The 20,281-nt window shown below is 38.3% G+C and overlaps 3 protein-coding genes across 3 annotated transcripts in view; 1 reads left to right on the top strand and 2 right to left on the bottom strand.

Moving 5' to 3' along the window:
• Positions 1-4,939: 4,939 nt before the first annotated feature.
• Positions 4,940-8,043, bottom strand: LOC113678083 (E3 ubiquitin-protein ligase TRIM45-like). Its single transcript, XM_089193553.1, has 2 exons — positions 7,374-8,043; positions 4,940-7,261 (listed from the first exon to the last, which is right to left on the bottom strand). Exons 1-2 carry the CDS (start codon positions 8,041-8,043, stop codon positions 5,691-5,693), a joined length of 2,241 nt encoding a protein of 746 aa, XP_089049679.1. The 3' UTR covers positions 4,940-5,690.
• Positions 8,044-8,761: 718 nt separating this feature from the next.
• Positions 8,762-10,173, top strand: LOC149034535 (uncharacterized). The gene is made up of 2 exons (XM_089194886.1): positions 8,762-8,816; positions 9,584-10,173. Exons 1-2 carry the CDS (start codon positions 8,762-8,764, stop codon positions 10,171-10,173), a joined length of 645 nt encoding a protein of 214 aa, XP_089051012.1.
• Positions 10,174-18,272: 8,099 nt separating this feature from the next.
• LOC149034534 (uncharacterized) overlaps positions 18,273-20,281 on the bottom strand; it is a 2,441-nt gene continuing 432 nt past the window's right edge. The window contains exons 2-3 of the mRNA XM_089193590.1: positions 20,259-20,281; positions 18,273-20,127 (exon numbers count right to left, since the gene is read on the bottom strand). The exon at positions 20,259-20,281 is cut by the window's right edge and continues 60 nt beyond it. Coding sequence (XP_089049716.1) covers positions 18,856-20,127; positions 20,259-20,281 — 1,295 coding nt within the window. The 3' untranslated portion in view covers positions 18,273-18,855. The remainder of the gene's footprint in view (positions 20,128-20,258) is intronic.

Below are 20,281 nucleotides of genomic sequence, written 5' to 3'. Positions count from 1 at the left end.
TCGGGGATTTTAACTGAAGGGAAAACTTTGTGGCTGCATGAGGGAAATATTTAAATGAGAAACGTGTAAAGATTCTAAAAAAAGCGCGAAAGGCGCGTAAAATCTTCTAACCTTCATCGCTGTCAAGCTGTTTCGTTTACAGTTACAATCGGTAGGATACGGATTCTTCGTGTTTTTGCAGATATTCCGTCGTCAGTGGTAACCCCTTCTCGCATGAAAGGAAATTTGGCTGACAACATCCTCATCAGCTTAGACCGAGATGATAATTCGTGATTTGCATTCCTCTGGCAAGATATTCAACTATATTTCTCATCCATCTTATTTGAAGTCAATCCTCGGTTTTGTCATTCCCAGAGATCTTTGAAAGCACAGATATTAAAACACTTATGGTTTTAAGGACATCATTCACTGAAAATTTGTAAAAGTGGGAAGGGATAAGTCAATTGAAGGTTGAAAAAAACAAAACAAAACAAAACAAAACAAAACAATACAGTATTTCAATTTACTTGCTTCAGTTGACGATGGAAATCAAACTTGATAGTTTTAATCGACAGAATTATTATCGAAACGAAACGCCGTCACGTTACGAAAATCGACAATAGCTAATCGAGGTGAGATTATCAAACATGCACGGACAGTTTGAATTAATTTCTTATTTGTTGTAAGTACTGTAGCTTTTGTTATTGAAAGATTATGTTGTTCAACAATGTCGGCAATCGTTAGCGATTGAGAATTCAAATCTTGTATCTTCAGGTCATGCAGCAAAGCACGCGAGCTAATTTGTGCAAATTAGCCGCATGTCGCTTTCTTGTTTAACTCGCTTCCCTTTCGCTCGCACTTTGTTGGCGAGAAATCAGGAGGGGGGGGTGGTGTGGTGGGTGGAAGGAGGTAAGAGATAACTAAGAACTCTTTTTTTTATCATTTTTGATTCATTTATTAACTCATTTATTTATTGCCTTATCTTCGAGTCAGTTTCTCTGTAGTAAAGGCAAATATAGAAGATATGGAAAAAGCACTACCTATACTCGTTAAAACTTTTCTTCTTTTTTCCCAAAAATTATATCTTACGATAAAAGTAGTGCTCGAAAGAACAAAAATGGAAAGCTTTCCGGTTTGATTCCGGCAAAGAGAGATCCATCAAACCATTATTGCAGGTTTAAGAAAAGCTTCTTAGGTCTGCAATACGTGCAAGAGCTGTGATTGTTGTGCCACTTGCGATTCACAATGTTTAAAACCCAATCCTGCGAACACGCTTCCTCCACGGGATGAGTGTCAAGTTCGCTGGACAATCAGGGACATGTACTGTGAAATCTTCCAGGGAGTTTTTATATGAACATGAAATCGCTGCAGTTCAGCCTATTATGGGTATAAAAACTTTAAAATAGCGCACTGAGAACTACATGTTCAAATCTGTGAGGGTTAATCCTACAACGCTATTGACTCTTCCCTACAACAGTTTATCTCTGTTTTTGTCACATGAAGAGGTATGGAGTTTTGTTGCCTCAGCTCCGGTTTCCTGATGGCCGATTATAGTTACACTATAAATGAATTTGACATAAACTCTCTTTCATTTTCCAGGGAAACCAAGATCTGATGAATTTTCAATTTTTGAAATGATGTTTCCCGATAAATCTTTCGAATAACTATCTTAAAATTTTATTCAATTTAAAACCGGAAGTTATTTTTTTATCATTTATAACAACAAACTGTAAATAACTTTTAAGTGTCATTTATTCAATGCATTTCTAACTTGGCTCGACTTATTATATGGAACAAAACCTAAGTTTAATTTTTAAAAACAGTTGTCACCTTCCTTCTTGTGCTTGTTGATTACTTATACATGTGAAATTATGCGATCATAATTGTTCTTGAATTTAAACTTAATTAAAGATATATTTTCTAGGCTTAAAAAAAGTGGACTTAATCTATCCTGACCAATTAATGATTACAAAAAGCAGCATATGGTCTTAACGTTTTCCTGCTATATATTCTCAACCTAAAAAAAAAAGTCAAATTTTTAGCTTTGTAGTTTTTCTGATGCACTGGAAATTTTTGAGGACTCCCCGTTGAGTTTGTTGCTGTAGATTGTTAATGATTAATAATAATTTATTCATTTCTAGTGCACATCTTTACATGACTATGATCAGATGCGCATTCCTAAAGTATACATAATATAATAGAGAACTGAAGAAACTAAAGGATATTATATGTAAAAAGAGAAAATGCTGATAACATGCTAATAAAATCTCTATTAAGCATATGCAAGACTAAAAATGTAGGTCATAAGATGAGTTTTAAAACTAGTAACACATGTGTTTGAGCGAAGCTCACTAGGGATAGAGTTCCACAATGACGGCGCCGCAACGGCGAATGCCCGATCACCTAGCGTGGCCTTAGATTTCACTGATGGTATAGCTAGGAGTAGAGTATTAGAACCCCTGAGATTATAGCATAATGTCTTTAGACTAATTAAGGACCATAGATACTGAGGCGCAAGGCCATGTAACGCCTTAAACGTGAGGAGAAGTACCTTGAAGTTGATGCGTGCCCTGATAGGCAACCAGTGCAAATCGCGCATTATTGGTGCAATGTGACAAAACCTAGGCGCAAAACCTAGTCACTCATCTCTCCTCCAGATGTCCGTGGACACAACGTAAACTTTGCTTGTACACCAACCTGAAAAGTTTGATATAGCCCTTCTAAAACTGATCTAGCTGCGATAACCGGCTTCTCGGAGATTTGACTGAATAGAAACCGGTTTAAAGTTGCGATGCGGCGGTAAATTTGACAAATGCAGCCTGGCGTAAATTTGACAAATGTAGCCTGGCTCCACGAAGCTCTTCAAGTTTCTGCCTCAATTTGTTTTCGTTTTGTATAATATCCACAGTTGATCCAGTTGAGATTCCAGTTCTTGTTTGGCCAAGTTAACTCTCCCTAGTCTCTTTCTACTCGTCTCCTCCAAGGTCTCTAAAAGCTGTTTTTTCTTGCTGTCGCGTCTTTGTGATCACGTGTTCAATTGCCTCCGACACTTCTTGTTTAGCGATTGCGATATTCATTTCCACATGCTCTGATGTTTTCTCTAATTTTCTTAACTCTGCTCGAAACAAGTCTGCCTTTTCCTTGATGGTCTCAACAGTCGATAAGGTTTTTCGTATCCTCTTGCACTGCTTTTTCAAGCAAGTCAAACGCGTGACCTCGGTGGTCTTCGTAAATACACGCCTCACACGAGATGCAGTAATATCGTACTCTTTCTTCCGTATGTTGCGAACAAGTTTCCTGTTGCTGCCTCGGAATGGCTTGGCGATCTTCCGCTTCAAGGACACCTAACAGACTTTTGTTTAAAAAACTGTTAAGCAAACGGTCAAAGCGATTTCCTTGCGGTAAATCGATTTCTGCCTGACACTCGGCGCATCTGAATTTCCCTTGTCATTGGCTCACTCTTGCATGTCTCTCCAAACACTCACAACAAAATGTGTGAAGACAAGATATCGTTTTGGGTTCGGTGTAGGTATCGAGGCAAATCGAGCAAATAACTTGTTTCTTGACATTCTTAAAAAGAGGATCCGTGACGATCGTCGGTTAAACTGTGGTAAACTCATTCGTCATTCGTTATTGGGGAGCGACAAGTGAATTAAAGGTTAAAAAAAAGATGATACTTCGATACTTCAATTTACTTGTTTGCAGTTTGAATTATTTCTTATTTATTATAAGTGCTGTAGCCTTTGTTATTGAAAAAAGCATGTTGTTCAACAACATCGGTAATCGTGAGCGAATAAAAACTCAAATTCTGTATCTTCAGGTCATGCAACAAGGCACGCGAGCTAATTTATGCACATTCGCCACATGTCGCTTGCTTATTCCGCTTCCCGTTTCGCTCGCACTTTGAGAAATCGGTTGAGGGGAGAGGGGTGGAAGGAGGGAAGAGATAAAAACCAACTAAATAAATTTTCTTGGGTTAGACCTTTCTCTCAGCAAATGAAAATGGACCCTGATATATTCGTATATATCATGGATACCTCCCATTTGTCTGATCTGACTGAGAATTTCGCAGCAGAATAGGTCCGCAATAGTAATTCATGTTTATTTGCCAACACACAAATTATCTGATCACCAAATGAAGCACCAAAAGTCAACTGTCTAATCAGCACTTTCGCTAGTTTGTTCCATTTAGTTTTACACAAAAAATTCAGTTAATGAACAATAGTGTCTGCATATCTGATAGTTTGGTGAAAGAAATGGGAGGGAAATTTTCTTCGATTACGTTTCATTTATTTGGTTACTAAACATTTATATCATTTTTCCTAAGGGCACAAGTAGAAGAGATGGAAAATGTACTACATTTACTCGTTAAGACTTTTTTTTTGTTTTTTCCAAAAAATATATCTTACAATGAAAGTAGTGCACGAAAGAACAAAAATAAAAACCTCTCTGGACATGTGATTCCGGCAAAGAGTGATCCATCAAACCATCGCTGCACGGCTTCTTAGGTCTGCAATACGTGCAAGAGCTTTTAATGTTGTGACACATGCGATTCTCAAGGTTTAAAAACCAATCCTGTGAACTCGCTTCTTCCACGGGATGAGTGTCAAGTTCGCTGGGCAATCAGGGACATGTACTGAGAAATCTTTATGCGAGTTTATATGAGCATAAAATCGCTGCAGTTTTGCCGATTATAGGTATGAAAACTTTTAAATGTTGCGAAAAGACAAGTTAAAATCTGTGAGGGTTAATCTTACAACGCTATTGACTCTTCACTGCCACAGCTTATCCCTGTTTTTGCCCTATGAAGAGGTAGGGAGTTTTGTTGCCTTAGATTAAAAATGAACTCGACATAACCTTTTTTCATTTTTCAGGGAAACCAAGGAACTGATGATTTTGGAATTTAAAACTGGAACTTATTTTCTAATCATTCAAAACAACAAACTGTAAATATCTTTTAAGTCTTATTTATTCAATACATTTCTAATTTTTCTCGCCTTATTATATGAAACGAAACCTAAGACCATTTTTCAAAACAGTTTAGAACTAAGAAAATCACTAACCACCTCTAATTATGACGTAATTACCCAGTAGATGCCCATTTTTAAAAACAGTTGTCACCTTACTTCTTGTGCTTGTTGATTACTTATACATGTAAAATTATGCAATCATAAATTGTTCTTTAATTGAAGCTTAATTGAAGATATATTTTCTTAGATGGAAAAACGCGGACTTAATCTATCCTGATCAATCAATGATTACAACATCTGTCAAATTTTTCTACACAGCATGTGGTTTTTTTGCTACACTAGACATTTTTGAGGACCTGCCGCTAAATTTCTTGGTCTAGATTTTTCAAATCGCTTTTGAAAATGCGCAGAAATACTTTGAACTTAAAGAACAAAAAACCGGCAAAACTTTAGATCAGAGAAAACGCAATTAAAGAGGATATTAATTAACCGAGAAGGAACATGGATGGCCAAGTGACGAGGGACGGAGAAGATTAAAACGGCTTAAAACTGACAAACTGGAAGCTGAAAGACCTGGGCTAATTACTTTAAGTCAAAACGATTTTTTTGCCTCTAAGAGTAAGCGTGACGCTTGATATTATCACTAAGAGCTCTTCCAGACAAATGATAAAACAGCATTAAAAATAAAGCAAAACACAGGTAAGGAGCGGCTCAAGAAGCAAAGTTCACTTTTTCAAAAGTCTATTTCAAAATGTACACTTTTTTCTCATTATGGCTAGTAACAAGAATACGTCCATCTGGCGCTTTTGTTATCGCCACAGGAGAAGATAAACGAGTGATACTTTTGCCGGTGAAGCGACCGTCCAAAGAAAACTGTTGAACTCGGTTATTGCCAGAGTCACATAACAGAAGATTATTGGAGCTGTCTACAAGCAAACCATAGGGCGCTTTTAATTGTCCATCTTGATACCCTTGTTTGCCAAACTGGTATAACAATGTTCCTGTCTGATCAAACGCTTTTATGCAGTGGTTACCTTCATCAGATACGAGAAACATGTTTTCGCAAAGAATACAGCAGGTTGGACCATCAAGTTTCCCTGGGCCTTTGTCTCCAAATGTAAAAATAGACTGTCCATCCTTTGACATCACCTGTATCCTACCATTGCCCCACTCGGTTACAACAATGCGCTTTTGATCATCCACAATAACGTCTATTGGTCTGTCGAACTCTCCTTTTTCCGTGCCTTTTTTTCCAAAGCTTTTCACCACAGTTCCAGTCTGAATATTAAGTCGTTGTATCCTGCAATTGCCGTAGTCTGCAATAAGGACTTCGTTGTCATTTAAAAACGATATGCCATTAGGGTACTGAAATTGTCCTGTGCTGGTACCCTTGCTTCCCATTTTTCTCACACAATTGCCATTTATGTCAAAGACATAAACACAGTTGCTAAAGTTATCTGTCACAACTATCTGGCCTTCTGTATTCACAGCAATTCCATATAACCATTCAAACGTGTCCCCTGTAAAGAGCTCTAACATCAACTCATTGACCACAACAAGTTCACGTTCTTTAACCTGCACAGTCGTGGGACAGGTTGGTAGTTTATCGCCATTAATCTTCACCTCAATGCTGTAAGCCCCAGGTTCATTGGGAGTAAACTTCAATCTTAGATTGCCGTCTTCTTTCTCTTCAACAGTTACGTCTCTCACCGCATCCCTGACGGGTTTAATCAGCAATTCAACTCGACTTTTAAGATCAGCCTGGTTACTCATTTCTCCTCTAGATGTCTTTGGACAAAATGTAAACTCTGCTTCAACTCCAGCCTGGAAGGATTTCTCCAGTCCTTCTAAAGTTGATTTAGCTGCCTTTGCGGTGCCCTCAGTGACTTCAATAAAACCCAGTTTTAAGTCCTTTTGAGATGTCGCAGTGAATTTAATGAATGTCGTCTGCTGATGTTTTGGAACTTCAACTCGCAAAAGCTCTTCAAATTTGGTCTTTAAAGTTTCTTTGTTCTGCATAATATCCGAGCTTGAGCTTCTTTCTACCAGAATTTCCGCAAATTGAGCGGCTTGGTTCATTTGTTTTACTAAGGATTCCACTTCCTGTTTAGCCGAGTTAATTTTATCGAGTCTCGACGCGCGTGTTTCCTCGAGGGATTCCAATGCCCCTCGCTCGCGCTTTCGAATATCTAAAATCATTTGTTCAGCTGCTTGCTTAACGCTTCGCTTGGCTGTTGCCATATTGCTTTCCAGCTTGGAAATGGTTTCTTCAAACCGCTTAACGACCATGACAGGACGGAAAAACGCGTGGACTGTAAGTACCTCCCGTTGTCCCATACAAAGCCTTAGAAAACTTTTCTAAGGCTTTGTATGGAACAACGGGAGGTACTTACAGTGCATGCATTATCCGTCCTGTCATGTCACGGAACTTGCTTTCCATTTTCTTGATCAATTTAGCGCCCGACATGATGTTATCCTTTTCCTCGTGTGCTGCTTTGTCGAGAAGAACAACTTTGTGGTTTTGATGATCAGTGACTATGCAGATTTGACAAATGCAAACTTGACACTGCGAACAAAAAAACCGTGTAATTTCTCTCTCGTGGAACTCTTGAGAACAAAACGGTTGTCGCCTTAACAATGCTTCGTAATCTTCTGTTTTGAAGTCTTGAACTGGCGTGACTTTGTGTCCTTGAAAAGACTTCTTAAGCAATTCATGTGCGTTGAAACAATCAGGGCACATGAATCGTCCACAATCGAAGCAGTAGTACATCTGAGGGTTGGTTGCGCTGCATTGATAACAGGTAATGCTACTTGCCTCGCCACTTTGTCGAACAGCAAGAAGACTCAACAAACTTTTATGGAAAAAGCTGTTAGGCAAATGGTCGAAGTGATTTCCTTCTGGTAAATCGATCGCTGCCTGACACTCGGGGCATCTGAATTTTCCCTGTTTCTGGCTTACTCTTGCATGTTTTTCCAAACATTCACAGCAAAACGTGTGAAGACATGATATAGTTTTGGGCTTGGTGTAGGTATCCAGGCAAATCGAACAAGTAACTTGTTTCTTGAGATTTACCAAAAGCGACTCCATCAGCATTGACGCCAAGTACAACTACGACATGCATTAGCGACGTGCAAAATTGAATCAAGGATGTATTTCAGATTCTTAGAAAACATAACAAAGTCCGTTTCAGCTGGTTGCCTGTAGGCAATCACGTCCCTAAGCTCAGTTCAGCCTCTGTAACGTTCTATTGTTTATCTGAAATGACTCTTCAATTGTTGTCTGAGAGATTTATTTTTGCTCAACCTGCAGAAATGGTCAAGGTTAACAAGTTCAAAACATATGTTGAAAACTGATGGTATGGGACACTTCAACGCGGACCGCTGTTTTTGATGATCAATTTACTTTGAAAGTTCCTCATGATCATCGATGAGTTTTTCTTCATTTTAGTGCTAAATATGAGCCCCTTCAACAATTTTGTAGAATCTTGAGGTTTAAATGATATTTACTGCTTGACTTAAGATTGTTTACTGTCAACGCAGTTGTAATGAATGTGTTAAACTTTGTTTTAATAACCGGCCACATGAAGTGTGAAATGGAATGTATGTCGGCAAAGTTGTAGCCCGCAGAGCAGGCGTAATTTTGGCGAGCGAGTGCTTAGTAATTTCATAACAAATATTATGGCAGCCATCATTGATTTTGATGGCAGCGGAAGGCTGGGGAGAGAAATAAATTTGTACCAGGGGGGCGGTCGACGGTCAAAATTAAGGAGAGGGGTGGGGGTGGGGGAGTGAAGATAACTCGCGAGTTTATAATGTTAGCTCGCACTAATAAGACGCCTGCACTGCAGGCTAGCAAAGTTGAACTAAGCAGGACAGTGAATCTATAGTTTCCAGCGTCGCTTTATCATCATCATCATCATTATTATTATTATTATTATTATTATTATTATTATTATTATCATTATTATTATTATTATTATCATTGTCATTATTACTATTTTTTCAATACCGAACAGTATACGATTAGATGTGATTAAATTTCAAAGATTTTGTCGAACTTTTCTAAACTCTTTCAATGGCTTTTATCAAAATTTCTCTATCCTGAGCAATTCTTATTTATCTGTGTTCTCTGTCTTCTTACTAAAAGAGGATCCTTTTTCCTCTCTTCGCTCTTACCTTTTTGGTGTTAACCTTCAGAGGAACGCCCTCACTTCTAGGTTCATCCCGCTTAAGGGCAGTTACCATGGTGTCAATAAAATATCATTATATTTTCTTGACTTTTAATTGTTTAAAGGAAAACGAAAAACCGCATATTTTTGCAACCAGAAATAGAAAGTTTACACTAGGCCGAGTTCTACACCACTTTTTCAGCTTCTAAAATTGCTGCGATCCCTATGAAAATCTACTGCAAAATTCCTTACGCGCACCGCCATTTTGAATAGCTAATCATCTTAGTTATGACGTCAAACCTTCCAAATTTTTTTATTAATCCCCACCCCACGCGTGGAGTAAATAGGGTACATTTCACTTGGTGTGCGCCTACATAGGGTACCTTATTTACCTTATCTAAGAATATGACCACTTGATTTTTCTGTTCTTAGAAGTACCATGAGAAGATAATTTTCTTACCACAGACTTACTAAACCTTTGCCTTACGTCAACTCACTTCCAGTACAACGGTAAACACCACAAACAGTTACACGGTACAGTTACGGGGTTTCTAGTTTCTGTTGTTGTAGCCGAAATTGTGATGCAGAACATCGTGGAAAGCGCCCTTTCGACCTGCCGACAAACGATACCGCGTTGGTTACGCTACGTTCACGAAACATTCACCGTCGTAGGACAAGACGAAATCGACGCGTTCCACCACCACCTTAACAGACAAAACACTTACATACAGTTTACCAGAGAGGTCGAAGAAAATGGTAAACTACCTTTTCTAGACTGCCTGGTAAGCCGTGATGAGAACTCACTACGGACAGCAGTTTACAGGAAACCGACACATACCGACAGATTACTCGACGAGTCATCCCACAACCCGACATCACACAAAGCCACAACTATCAGTACTCTCACGCGACGAGCGCAACTAGTATGCAACACGACAGACAGCTTATCTGACAAGAACAAGTACCTTGACCGTGTTTTTTCTAAGAAAAACTATAACGAAGACTTCATCCGACGAAACACTCACAAACCTACTACTACTACCGGTATCTGGTGATTTCGCCAACGAGTGATTTCGCCAACGCCACGTTCGCCAACGTCTTTGGTCGCTTGGCCAACGCGATGAGTCGCTTGGCCAACGTCCTACTGGTCACTTCGCCAATGTATTAGATCTTTGAAAGACAGACGCAAAGAACAGTGTTACAAACGTTAACTCTTTGACTCAGTTGTATCCAATTCTGCGTGATTTAAACTCCACCATCTGCTACCACTCAAGCAAACACAGTTTAAAAACCAGTGTAATTTTAAGTTTGGGAAAATGTGCACGACACATTTATTCCATTCAAGTCCAATCGGTAGAACTTTTTTACGTAGTTTTTTTTTCTTCTATAGAGTCATGTTATACTACATGAAATTGTTTTTGAATAACAGCGTATAAAACTTCAAATAACGTTTTGCAAATTTCATGCTGCGAATTTGAATATTTTTCAATAAACAAACGATATACATCGAGGAGGCGACAGCGCAACGAAAGAACCAGATCGCAGAACAAGCGGGCGCGAATCAAGGGCGCATTCATTCATGGAAAAATGACATCCACAACAGAGTACGAACCCCTGAGAAGTGTTCTCCGCGGATCTATTTGCCATTTTCAAAGCAATCTATTGGGGCAATTGCACGTGGTTCAACCTCCCTCGTCTGACAGCTCCTTTCATTTGGTTCCGCGAACTCGAATTAGATTATGGTTATCTTATGAACTATTGTCTTCCTCGGAGAATTAGCGAAAGAGAAATAGTGGGAGTCTGGAAGCTAGCTATGTTGGTAACCGCTGACTGAAGCACAGGAGAGTTTCGAAGATGGCGCGAAATGCTAGAGAGTGATGTGAAAACATCACTAGACTAAAATGGTTTGTTAGTCATTGTTACGAAATTTTTTTACAACATTCTCGATGACGTCAGAAGGGAACAAATTCCTCCTTAACGTTTTAGTGAAGTTATTTATGTCAAGGTGAAAGCCATCCCAAGTATTAATTTTAAACGTTTAGTGTACCAGAGTGCGTACTAATCCTGATTTGTGACTGAAAGGTACAAAGATTTTAGATATATGGAATTCATATATTTGCACTGCGGTGAAGAATTAAATGAATTTAAGAGATCCTCGCAGCTAAGAACACCACTGAACAAGTAGTTGAAAATAGGACCTGAAAAAAAATTCAGGCCCGTACAGGATTTAAACCCATGACCTCTGCGATACCGGTGCAGCGCTCTACCAACTGAGAAAGGTACAAAACTATACAAAACTATAAAAATTAGTGAGAAGACCTGTGTATGTCTTCTTGTGAAACACCGGGATGATAATGCCCTGATTGCTTTTGTTATCTAAAAGAACATCTAATTATTATTATTATTATCCTGTTTTGAACACCAACGCCGTTTTTGTAATTTATTTCAACATAGCCCTCATTAAAGTGTTGGGATGTGTCAGTTTGGATCGTTTCGGATGGGAATGTTTAATTTGTGACAAATAGTTAGCTAAATGAAAGCTTTAATCCACTGCACCACCTTTCTCGAAATTGGCTCCTTTCTTTTAAATTCAATACCCCCACCACTTTCCATCCTACAATAGTAGTAGCCAGGAGAAATTGGGAAGTTCAAATACCTTTGTATTTTTTGTCATTTCCTCCCGCGTTTTGCATATTTTTTCGATTGGGCAAACCGAAAAAATTCACTACTGTTTGTATTCCAACAGACGGAAATTTCCCAACTTTCGAGAATACCACGTTATCCAAAGAAAATCAGGTTTCATTTTTCCTTACATTTTAGTCGTATACGCTATACAGTAACTTTTTGCTAAATGTGGGGTTACGTCATTTCTTTTCACTCATCCGTCCAATTACAGCTCTATTGGTCAACTTTCCTAAAATATTTGTCAAGTTTCCAAGTCGTCAAATTACCTGCATCATTAATAAGAAAATTTCCTTCACTATGCTTTCAGTATCAGAGTTTCTCTTGCAGTGTAAAACACCTTAGACTCCTAAGTAACACTTGAGGTCTCGTTAGTGTTGGTTATATAAGTGAATAACCCACATCTCGTGCTCACCGAGTTCGACGTGTTTACTATAAGTTCAGGAGCGATTTTTTTTTCTCCTCGATTTGCGGCGTAAGGGCGAAGCTTTTAGTTTGGTCGTAGTTTCAAATACGTACTTATAGACAACGGAACTACACTATCAAAATATAAACAAAAATATGCTATGACTGTGTATTTGTTTTCTAAATATCAGAATGAAGGGACATGAAGCGTTGTACCATAAAGATTATTCCGAAAGCTTTCTCGCACCTTCCAGCCAAAAAGACAACATTTCCAGGAAAATAAACTATGAAAGATGATGTCCTTCAAGGAATGACACAGGTATACTCAAGAAAAAAGAACTCGGTGTGCTAAAATTAGGAGTCGGACCTGCGACCGTCCGATAAGTACTTCAGATGCCCTTCCATTGAGTTGTAGGAGACTCGTGGCAGATCGGTGAACTGAGTCTATGATGACAAACTTCCTTCATACTGCTAGGATAGGAATGTCGATTGTGAGGTGAGAAAAGCCTGTTTTTATTCATGGTAATTTGGTTTGAAATTTGAAAAAGGATAAAATGAAGTAAATATAAGGAAGAAGTTGAATTGATATAAGCAAGCGTTGGATGTGTCAGCAGGCTTAGAAGAAAAATAACATTATTCAAGCAATATAAAAAGAAAACTGACGTCACTAGACTATCTACATATGCACATGATTCCCGGAAACGCTTTCAGATAAACCCCTTTTTCAAGATATTATTAAATCTAGCAATGGGAAAGGAATTTTCAATTTGAATAGGAAAATCAGTTTGCGGTTTAGATGGAGGAATGTCTTTTAAGGTCAATTACATTCTGTTGCCGCCAAATTATTTGGCGTTTCGTTTTGAGGTTTTTTTTTTATTTTGTGTTCACGAACGTTACTTTCACCGATATTCTGTTACTTTTTTTTGGCATAATTTTTATTCGTTTGTGTCATTGATATAAAATCTTTACCGTAAATTTAATTCATTCGGCCGTATCGTTTAACTTGTACTGTGCTATCGTTTTCTTCATCGTTTGATATTATCTTTAACCAGCCGAGATCTCGTACAACGTTTATAACTATCTTTGTTGTCCTTTGTCCTTTTGCCAATTTCTTTACGTATAATTGTAAAAACTTGTTATTTGTTATCCTATTTTGGCGACCGCTTGAAATGTTCATTTCACTCCAATTGTTACTTTCGCTTCAATTTCAAGTTTATTTCGTTTGTTGAAGAATATTAAAGATTGTGTGTCGGAAAAATACGAGAGACTTTGGTAAAAGTCTTTACGAGACCCTTGATAAATCTTGATCTGACATATGGAGTCATCGTTCGGAGTATCACTGAAAGAACTGGGATTTCAACAACGATAAGGAAAATAACATATTGATATCCTCTAATGCGACTCACACCCCTTTGAAGAGTACTTTAACAACACTGCATTGAACAGTTCACTTTTTTTTAATCGTTTATCGTCCTGTTCCGAGAAGATTAAAACGTCCAACAGTTTACAGGTGTCATAATAAAGTCAGCTCATTCTCCCCAGTCCTTTCAAGACCATGAGTGTTGGTCCGGTTAGGCTCTTACCGATAGTGCTAGCACTTTTTTTTAGCATTATTTGGCTTCGTGAGCATTTTTTTAAACATTTTATCCTAAAAAGCACTGCTAGCATTGTTTTGGATTTTCGACTAATTATTTGTATAGTTTTGTGTTGAAAAGCGCAATCTGACTTTATTAATGTCGTCCAAAGCCGCATTTTGCCCTCATTTTAGTCAAAGGAGCCGAGGAGGCCTGGGGAATAGGTTTGATAGGTCAGCGGTTGCCTTCTAGAAACCCAGTTCATCGCACTCGTTCCAAGATGGCGTCATTCACGTTGTCATCGAGGAACAATGGAAGTCAGCCAGGCAAGGCAGAGAGAGCTCGAGAGCGTACTCTGCCATCAATCAGTGGAAAAAATAAGACTATAAGAATATTCTATGTTTAAAAAAATCGGAAAAAAGTGAGCATTTTTATGTAACCCACGAGCGCTTTTTAAAAAAATTAGCATTATTTTAGCACTTTTTTGGCAAAAAACAAGCACTGCTTTAAGCATTTAATACTTTTTTTTACGAGCACTATCGGTAAGAGCCTAGGTCCGGCCTGGGACCTGAACCCTTGACCTCCTGCATGGCAGTCCGGCGCTCTACAACCTAAGCAGGCGGTGGTTTAACGACCATCACATCACCGAAAAAAAAAAAAAAAAAAGGATGTTTTTGTCATTGTGCTATACTCCGGATTAGTGAAAATGGAAACCGAAAAGATGTTATATCTGGCTGTCTCAACTTGACGTATAAACAGTGAAACAGCATAGCTACAAAATAGAATCATTGATCACGAAATAAACAATGACACACGATTTTCTATTTCGAGTGCCATGAGTTTATATTCAGCTTCAATACTGCCGGTGATACCTAGTGCACCGTTTTGTTACACACTTGTGGGCAAATCACATTTTCACAGGAGTTAAGGTGAGGACAGAATAAGTTACTAGCGACCTAATACAGTGAATGAAATAAATGGGTATTGACTAAAGATACGAATAGAAATAATTTAAAACATGAGACAAAAGAAGCAAAAGAAATATTAATCTTGTTTGCTCGTCACGAACGCAAGATCGAATCTTAGATCATCAAATTTTACGATCTGAAGTTCTCACATATAACTATAGATTTCTCGTTAATGAGCCGTGACATACAGTGGATACATAAAGGATCATCCTGCATACTGCTAAGCTCATCATTCTTGTCTTAAAATACATGATGATAGAAAGGAAATTTCAAGCTCTTTCGTGACGAGGGAAAAAATCATTTTTACCAACGACCGAAAAAAAAACCCTATCCTTCAGATCAGGTTAAACGACAGATTAAACATCAATGCTTACATGTAGATAAACATACCAGACCTTGAGGTAGCTTATTCATCTTCCTATGAGGGGTCTATGAAGCTGTAGCATTTCTGATTCCAATATCATGTGCGTCACTTGTCCGTACGAACTGTTACACAATTATTTATGCATCCAAATTCAGCAAAGAATTCTGCTGCTCAAAGAGACAGAGAGTTAGGACCTCAGATTTCTCTTTTAACTTAAAGACAACTGGTTCAGAAACAATTTATACATAAAATTCCTGTAGGATACACTGAGGGTTTCTGTACACAAAGATGCGTGGAGTACATAGATTTAACAAATTGTGAATATCTTTCTCGAATATTTCTTTCAGAAGAGTACTTATGGTATTCGCTTTAATTCTTTCCAAGACGCAAAACGATTTTAATATGCTTTTCTCTAGATACAACGAGAAGTCAAGTATTTTTCTTGGAAAAGACCTTTATTAGAGTTAAATTTATTGCAAGTAATCTTCAGGTGAGGAAAGATAATGAAGAAATATGTAACACACTATAATCGAAAGACGAGAAAATTGGAAAAAAATTTACATAAAGAATACATATTATTAATGTAATTTCTTTAGCTTTGTATCTCCCTCTGGTGATTTCACTGGACACCAGCGCTTTTGACTGCAAAAATATTTAGGGCAGAATTGGCGGGAGTTATTTACAAGAAAAAAGCTTACCGTTATTATTTACGAACTTTATGAAGTTGTCACGGTGAGAGCAGAAAATGAAAATTTGAGAGAACTGTAACGCTAATGGGAAGATTACCAAAAACACATGTGTATCATATTGAACGAGGGATATATTGAGTTGATCACTTGAAGAGAAATTGCATTGGTACAATATAACTCACGGTGTAAATTCACCCTCATCTATTTAGTTATGGTAGAGTGTGACGTGTCCTGCTCTGAGAAGAAAAGGGGTTTTGCGGATTGCGAGTGTTTTGCACTAAAAGAGAAAGAGCTGAATTTAAATCACAGAATTCATTAATCGCTATGGAGAAACATGTAAACAAGTAATAATAAGAATTTAAAAAAAACAACAGACAAAAAAACAAGCACAATAACTTTCTTAAAGAAGAACAGCAATTTTGATCACGAAACTGAGCATTAGATGAGGTTAGATCTTTCAAACTCGCGATCATGAATATGCTACCTTCATTAATTGTTTCATCGAAATTGTTGTAAAGCAAAATATTATTTTTGATATTTTCAGGCATGTAGAATAAACAAATGACATCGTTTGGAGAATAGAGGGATTCAGAGGATAACAGTTTAACAGGTACAAATCAATTTTCATTCTGCAACTGATTAGAGCTGTAGAGCTCATATTATTTATAATGAAAGATCGCAATCATATTTTTCTTGCGGCTGACAACAATCAAATTTAATTTCAGTTGAATTTTCCCGGTTAATTGTTATCAGATTTGAAAATATTTCAACGGTTTCTCTTATTCGACTTGTGGTTTAATAGTCTGCACGTGATGCAATTTCCTTAAGCGAACAAGTAATCAGAATACTCAAAGCTCATTTTGGAATAGATTCCAGGAGTGGTACTCAATCTCTAGTAATACGAAACTGCTGCTGTCAGAACTAGAGGTTATGTTCGGAATTATTCGCTGTCACACACTGTTTAGCCCTCAAAATTCTCATTATTTTGGGTAAATATTTCTTATATTTTAACGCTTTAAATACCATAACGTACCAATTCGATGATTTTGTCTCACTTGTGCGCGAAAAAATTTATCTAGAAAAATATATTACAGTCACTAATAATAAGGAGAAGGAATTCATGAACAAATGGAAAATTTTTTCTGTCTTTATAAAATTGTATTGTGTCCTTTTTCTTCTAACTTTTGAATTTTGATTTGTTTCTTTTCGCTACCTAATACACCGATATCACGCACCGCCATCTTTGATCGAGTGCCGCACCAAAACGAGGGTGGACGGGCATGCGGTCATTTGGAGGGTTGCGTTACATGGAGTTTGAGTGGAAATAACTCGCAAATATGGCTCACGATCATTGCTGTGTAAATTACTGTACGAACGACAAACGAAACGAAAGTGGTCAGAATTTGTCGTTTTTCAACTTTCCTAAAAATTCTTCACAGAGATCGAAGTGGATTGCCGCGATAAAGCGAGATGAAGGGACGCTTTTTCAGGTGAGTGTCGAGTCGTGACTACAGCGAGCTGTCAAACGCACGTGTGCACTTTTGATATATATGTTCGGGAAGTTTTTCGATTTAAGACTCAGTTAGTTCCCGTCTTACTTGCTTCTTACACGTGAATTGCGTACTCGATTCATATCCAGAGGAACTATAGACTCATTACATTAGATTTTGGTCGATTTTGGCCGAAACTGTCAAACGCACATGGCACCAGTTTGTTTGTTTTCATTGACTCGAATATGATTATTAATATTCCATGAGATTCTCCCTTGTTATCAGCGATTTAATTCAGAGTGTTAAACTCGTTTCCTAGATCAAGAAAGGCTCTACTCTAGTGTGTTCTGCTCACTTCAAGCCAAGCGATATGTTTAAAACTATAACAGGGCTTATACGTCTGAAACCAGGAGTTGTGCCTTCGCAGTTTCAATGGACAAAGTCCAGCCAAGACCGCCCACAAAATAAACTACAAGAGTTAAAAACTATGGCAGAACAGCAAGAACAAGATGAGCGACGACAATCTTTTGTCGATTCATTCCAGCAGGATGTCAAAATGGAGGAAGGGGAGACTGCATCAGGAGGCCAGGGAGCCAGCGCCAGTGCTAGTGATGAGCAAATGGAAGAAATGGCTACGGACGAACCGGAAAACGAAAACATAGAACCCGCCGAATTGAGTGCAGTGGAACAAATTGAAATCCTTAAAGCACAAATCAGTGATTTAGAGCAACAGGTGGAAGATCTAAAAGGGACTAGGTTTGGAGCTGAGCCCCTTTTGCCACTTTCGTTGGCTGGTTCAGTAAACCAAATATGGACAATTTGCTGCCTTCTTACAAACTTTAGAGGGCCACTATATTGAAACTATAACTTGCCTGTTAGTATTGTGTAGTTCCATTACATTTCCTTACCCCCCCCCAAGAAGATTTTTCTTACCCCCCCCCCCCCCCCCCCCCCATCTCCCAGCATCTGGAAATGCAATTAACCTTCAAATGTTTCTTTAATGTTTTTGGTCTTTATGAACCCAACCCTTTCCCCTCCCCTTCATCTCCAGGTATTTACAATCCTTTCTATGGGGGCAGTATTGAGATTTTTTGGAGCTACACTTCCTTCAGCAAAACAAGGGTTAGCAATAAGAGTTGTAACAGTTAACCAGTTACTTAGAAACAGGTGACAAATAAATCAAAGATTGGATTTGACTTTACAAAGAACAGTTTTTTACAATTATTTCAGTGATTCCAGAAAAAAAAATCACCTCTTCCTTTTGGGAAATTATGGTGAGAGGGTAATTTTCCTCATTTCCAGGAGGATTTCTGATATGGCCCCAAATCATTATTTTAAAGGTTTACAAATTTTAGGATAGAGGTGGTACCCCCTTGTAAGGGAGGTTCGAAATCAAATTCTCTATACAGCTCACATGAGTTGGTTACATGTACTTAGTCCAAAAATCCTAAATCCTTTCATAAATTATTTGTCTCTGCTGCTGCAGCATACATCCTATTTCAAGCACTTATCAAAACATTAGGCTTAGTCATACAGATTTTTTTAACTATGCTTCACAAAGCAGGCTATGCCCCCACTTTTTTTAACAGTTCAGGGAGGAGGTATTCAAAATAAAATTTGTCTAATTTCATCTTCATCTCTGAACAAAATTCTGCATCAAACCTCACTCTTTCTAAATGAAAGTCAGATTTACAATAAACATAAAAATCTACCCATTCACAACCTGTCAACATCATCTGTCCCATGATCTGGTAGTAATAGCTATGTGTTTTTCGAAGTTTATAAACCCCATTTACACATTTCAGATATTTCAGCTGCGAGATTGAATCCGTAATAGGGCACTTGATTTCCAGCAGCCCCCAGGGATTGTTTTCAGAGGGATCATAGACCCTTCGATCTGGAGAGGCAGCCAGATGTGGACATGATGGGTTGATAACAATCCCGGCAGGGAAAACATTGCAATCTCCACTGTCAGCATATGCAGACGCTGCCTCTTCTTCTGTATTTATACCATGCCTCATGGCTGCAGTTTGCACAGTCTTCTTTAGTTGCCTTGCTGCCAGTGATTCAAAGTCAGCCCTTCGGGCACAAACATCTTTAAATTTACTCGAAGATAGCCTCTGTGCCCTCAGATCATGCCACTTCTGAGTGTCAGACTGCTCCCTTGTTTCTTCCTCATATAAACAGGATTGTGCTTGTGAGACACTAAGCCCTTCAGCAAAGTTAAGTTCTGCCAAAGTAGGCACAAATGTATAATTGCTTTTAAGCAATGGTACACCAAAAGGCAGTGGCTCCTGTGGCCCCTCAACATTAATGTGAATTTTTGGATCATTGGTTGTGTTCTGACGTTGTTGGTATGATATAACTGAGCCATGAGCTACTCTCCCTAGTTTACTATTCACATAGTCCAAACTGTCAGTTTCTGGAACAATACTGTTTACTTGCATGTCTTCATATTGTTTGAATATGTCTCTCATAGAATCAATGATTTTGGGTGAACCAAAATGTTCTGGAATCGGATTATACAGAGTGGACCGTACTCCATCTAACCTGCGTACTTTCTTTTTTTGTGTTGCATCATTGCTCGGTGGTTTCACTTGCTGCACCAGCACCTCGTGCACCTCGCGGGGATTGATTCCTGCTGTCCTTTGAGGAACGTGCCATGTTTGTGGTAGACTTGTTTTTGACATGGCAGGAGGTACACTTTTTAAGCCCAGTTTTCTATAATGCTCAAGGAGGTAAACCAGCCCTATTGCATGGTTACAGAGCCCTGCACCTGCTTCACAGTTGCAGGAGGTACTGGTTATTTTAACTTCGGGAGTCCTTGATATCTCAACCTAAAAAAAATTAAATGGATAAATATCTGCTGTGAATGTGTGTGTGTATGTTTTAAGAATTAACTCGTATGAAAATTACATCAAGCAAGGTTCGAGCTGAGACAAAACTTAAGTATTATAAATAAGCTTACCTGTAACCTCCATGGCTCTTCAT

Source organism: Pocillopora damicornis, chromosome 14 (genome assembly GCF_964200805.1).
Source record: "Pocillopora damicornis chromosome 14, jaPocDami1.2, whole genome shotgun sequence".
NCBI lineage: Eukaryota > Metazoa > Cnidaria > Anthozoa > Scleractinia > Pocilloporidae > Pocillopora > Pocillopora damicornis.
The sequence above is the reverse complement of the archived record's forward strand: the minus strand, read 5'-3'. Positions and strand labels throughout refer to the sequence as shown.

Coding starts and splice junctions, on each gene's coding strand:
- LOC149034535 (XM_089194886.1), top strand. CDS start 8,762: ATGTTAGCTCGCACTAATAAGACGCCTGCACTGCAGGCTAGCAAAGTT. Junction 8,817..9,583: donor GGCTAGCAAAGTTGAACTAA/GCAGGACAGTGA, acceptor TTCTTACCACAG/ACTTACTAAACCTTTGCCTT.
- LOC113678083 (XM_089193553.1), bottom strand. CDS start 8,043: ATGCTGATGGAGTCGCTTTTGGTAAATCTCAAGAAACAAGTTACTTGT. Junction 7,262..7,373: donor GAAAATGGAAAGCAAGTTCC/GTGACATGACAG, acceptor AGGTACTTACAG/TCCACGCGTTTTTCCGTCCT.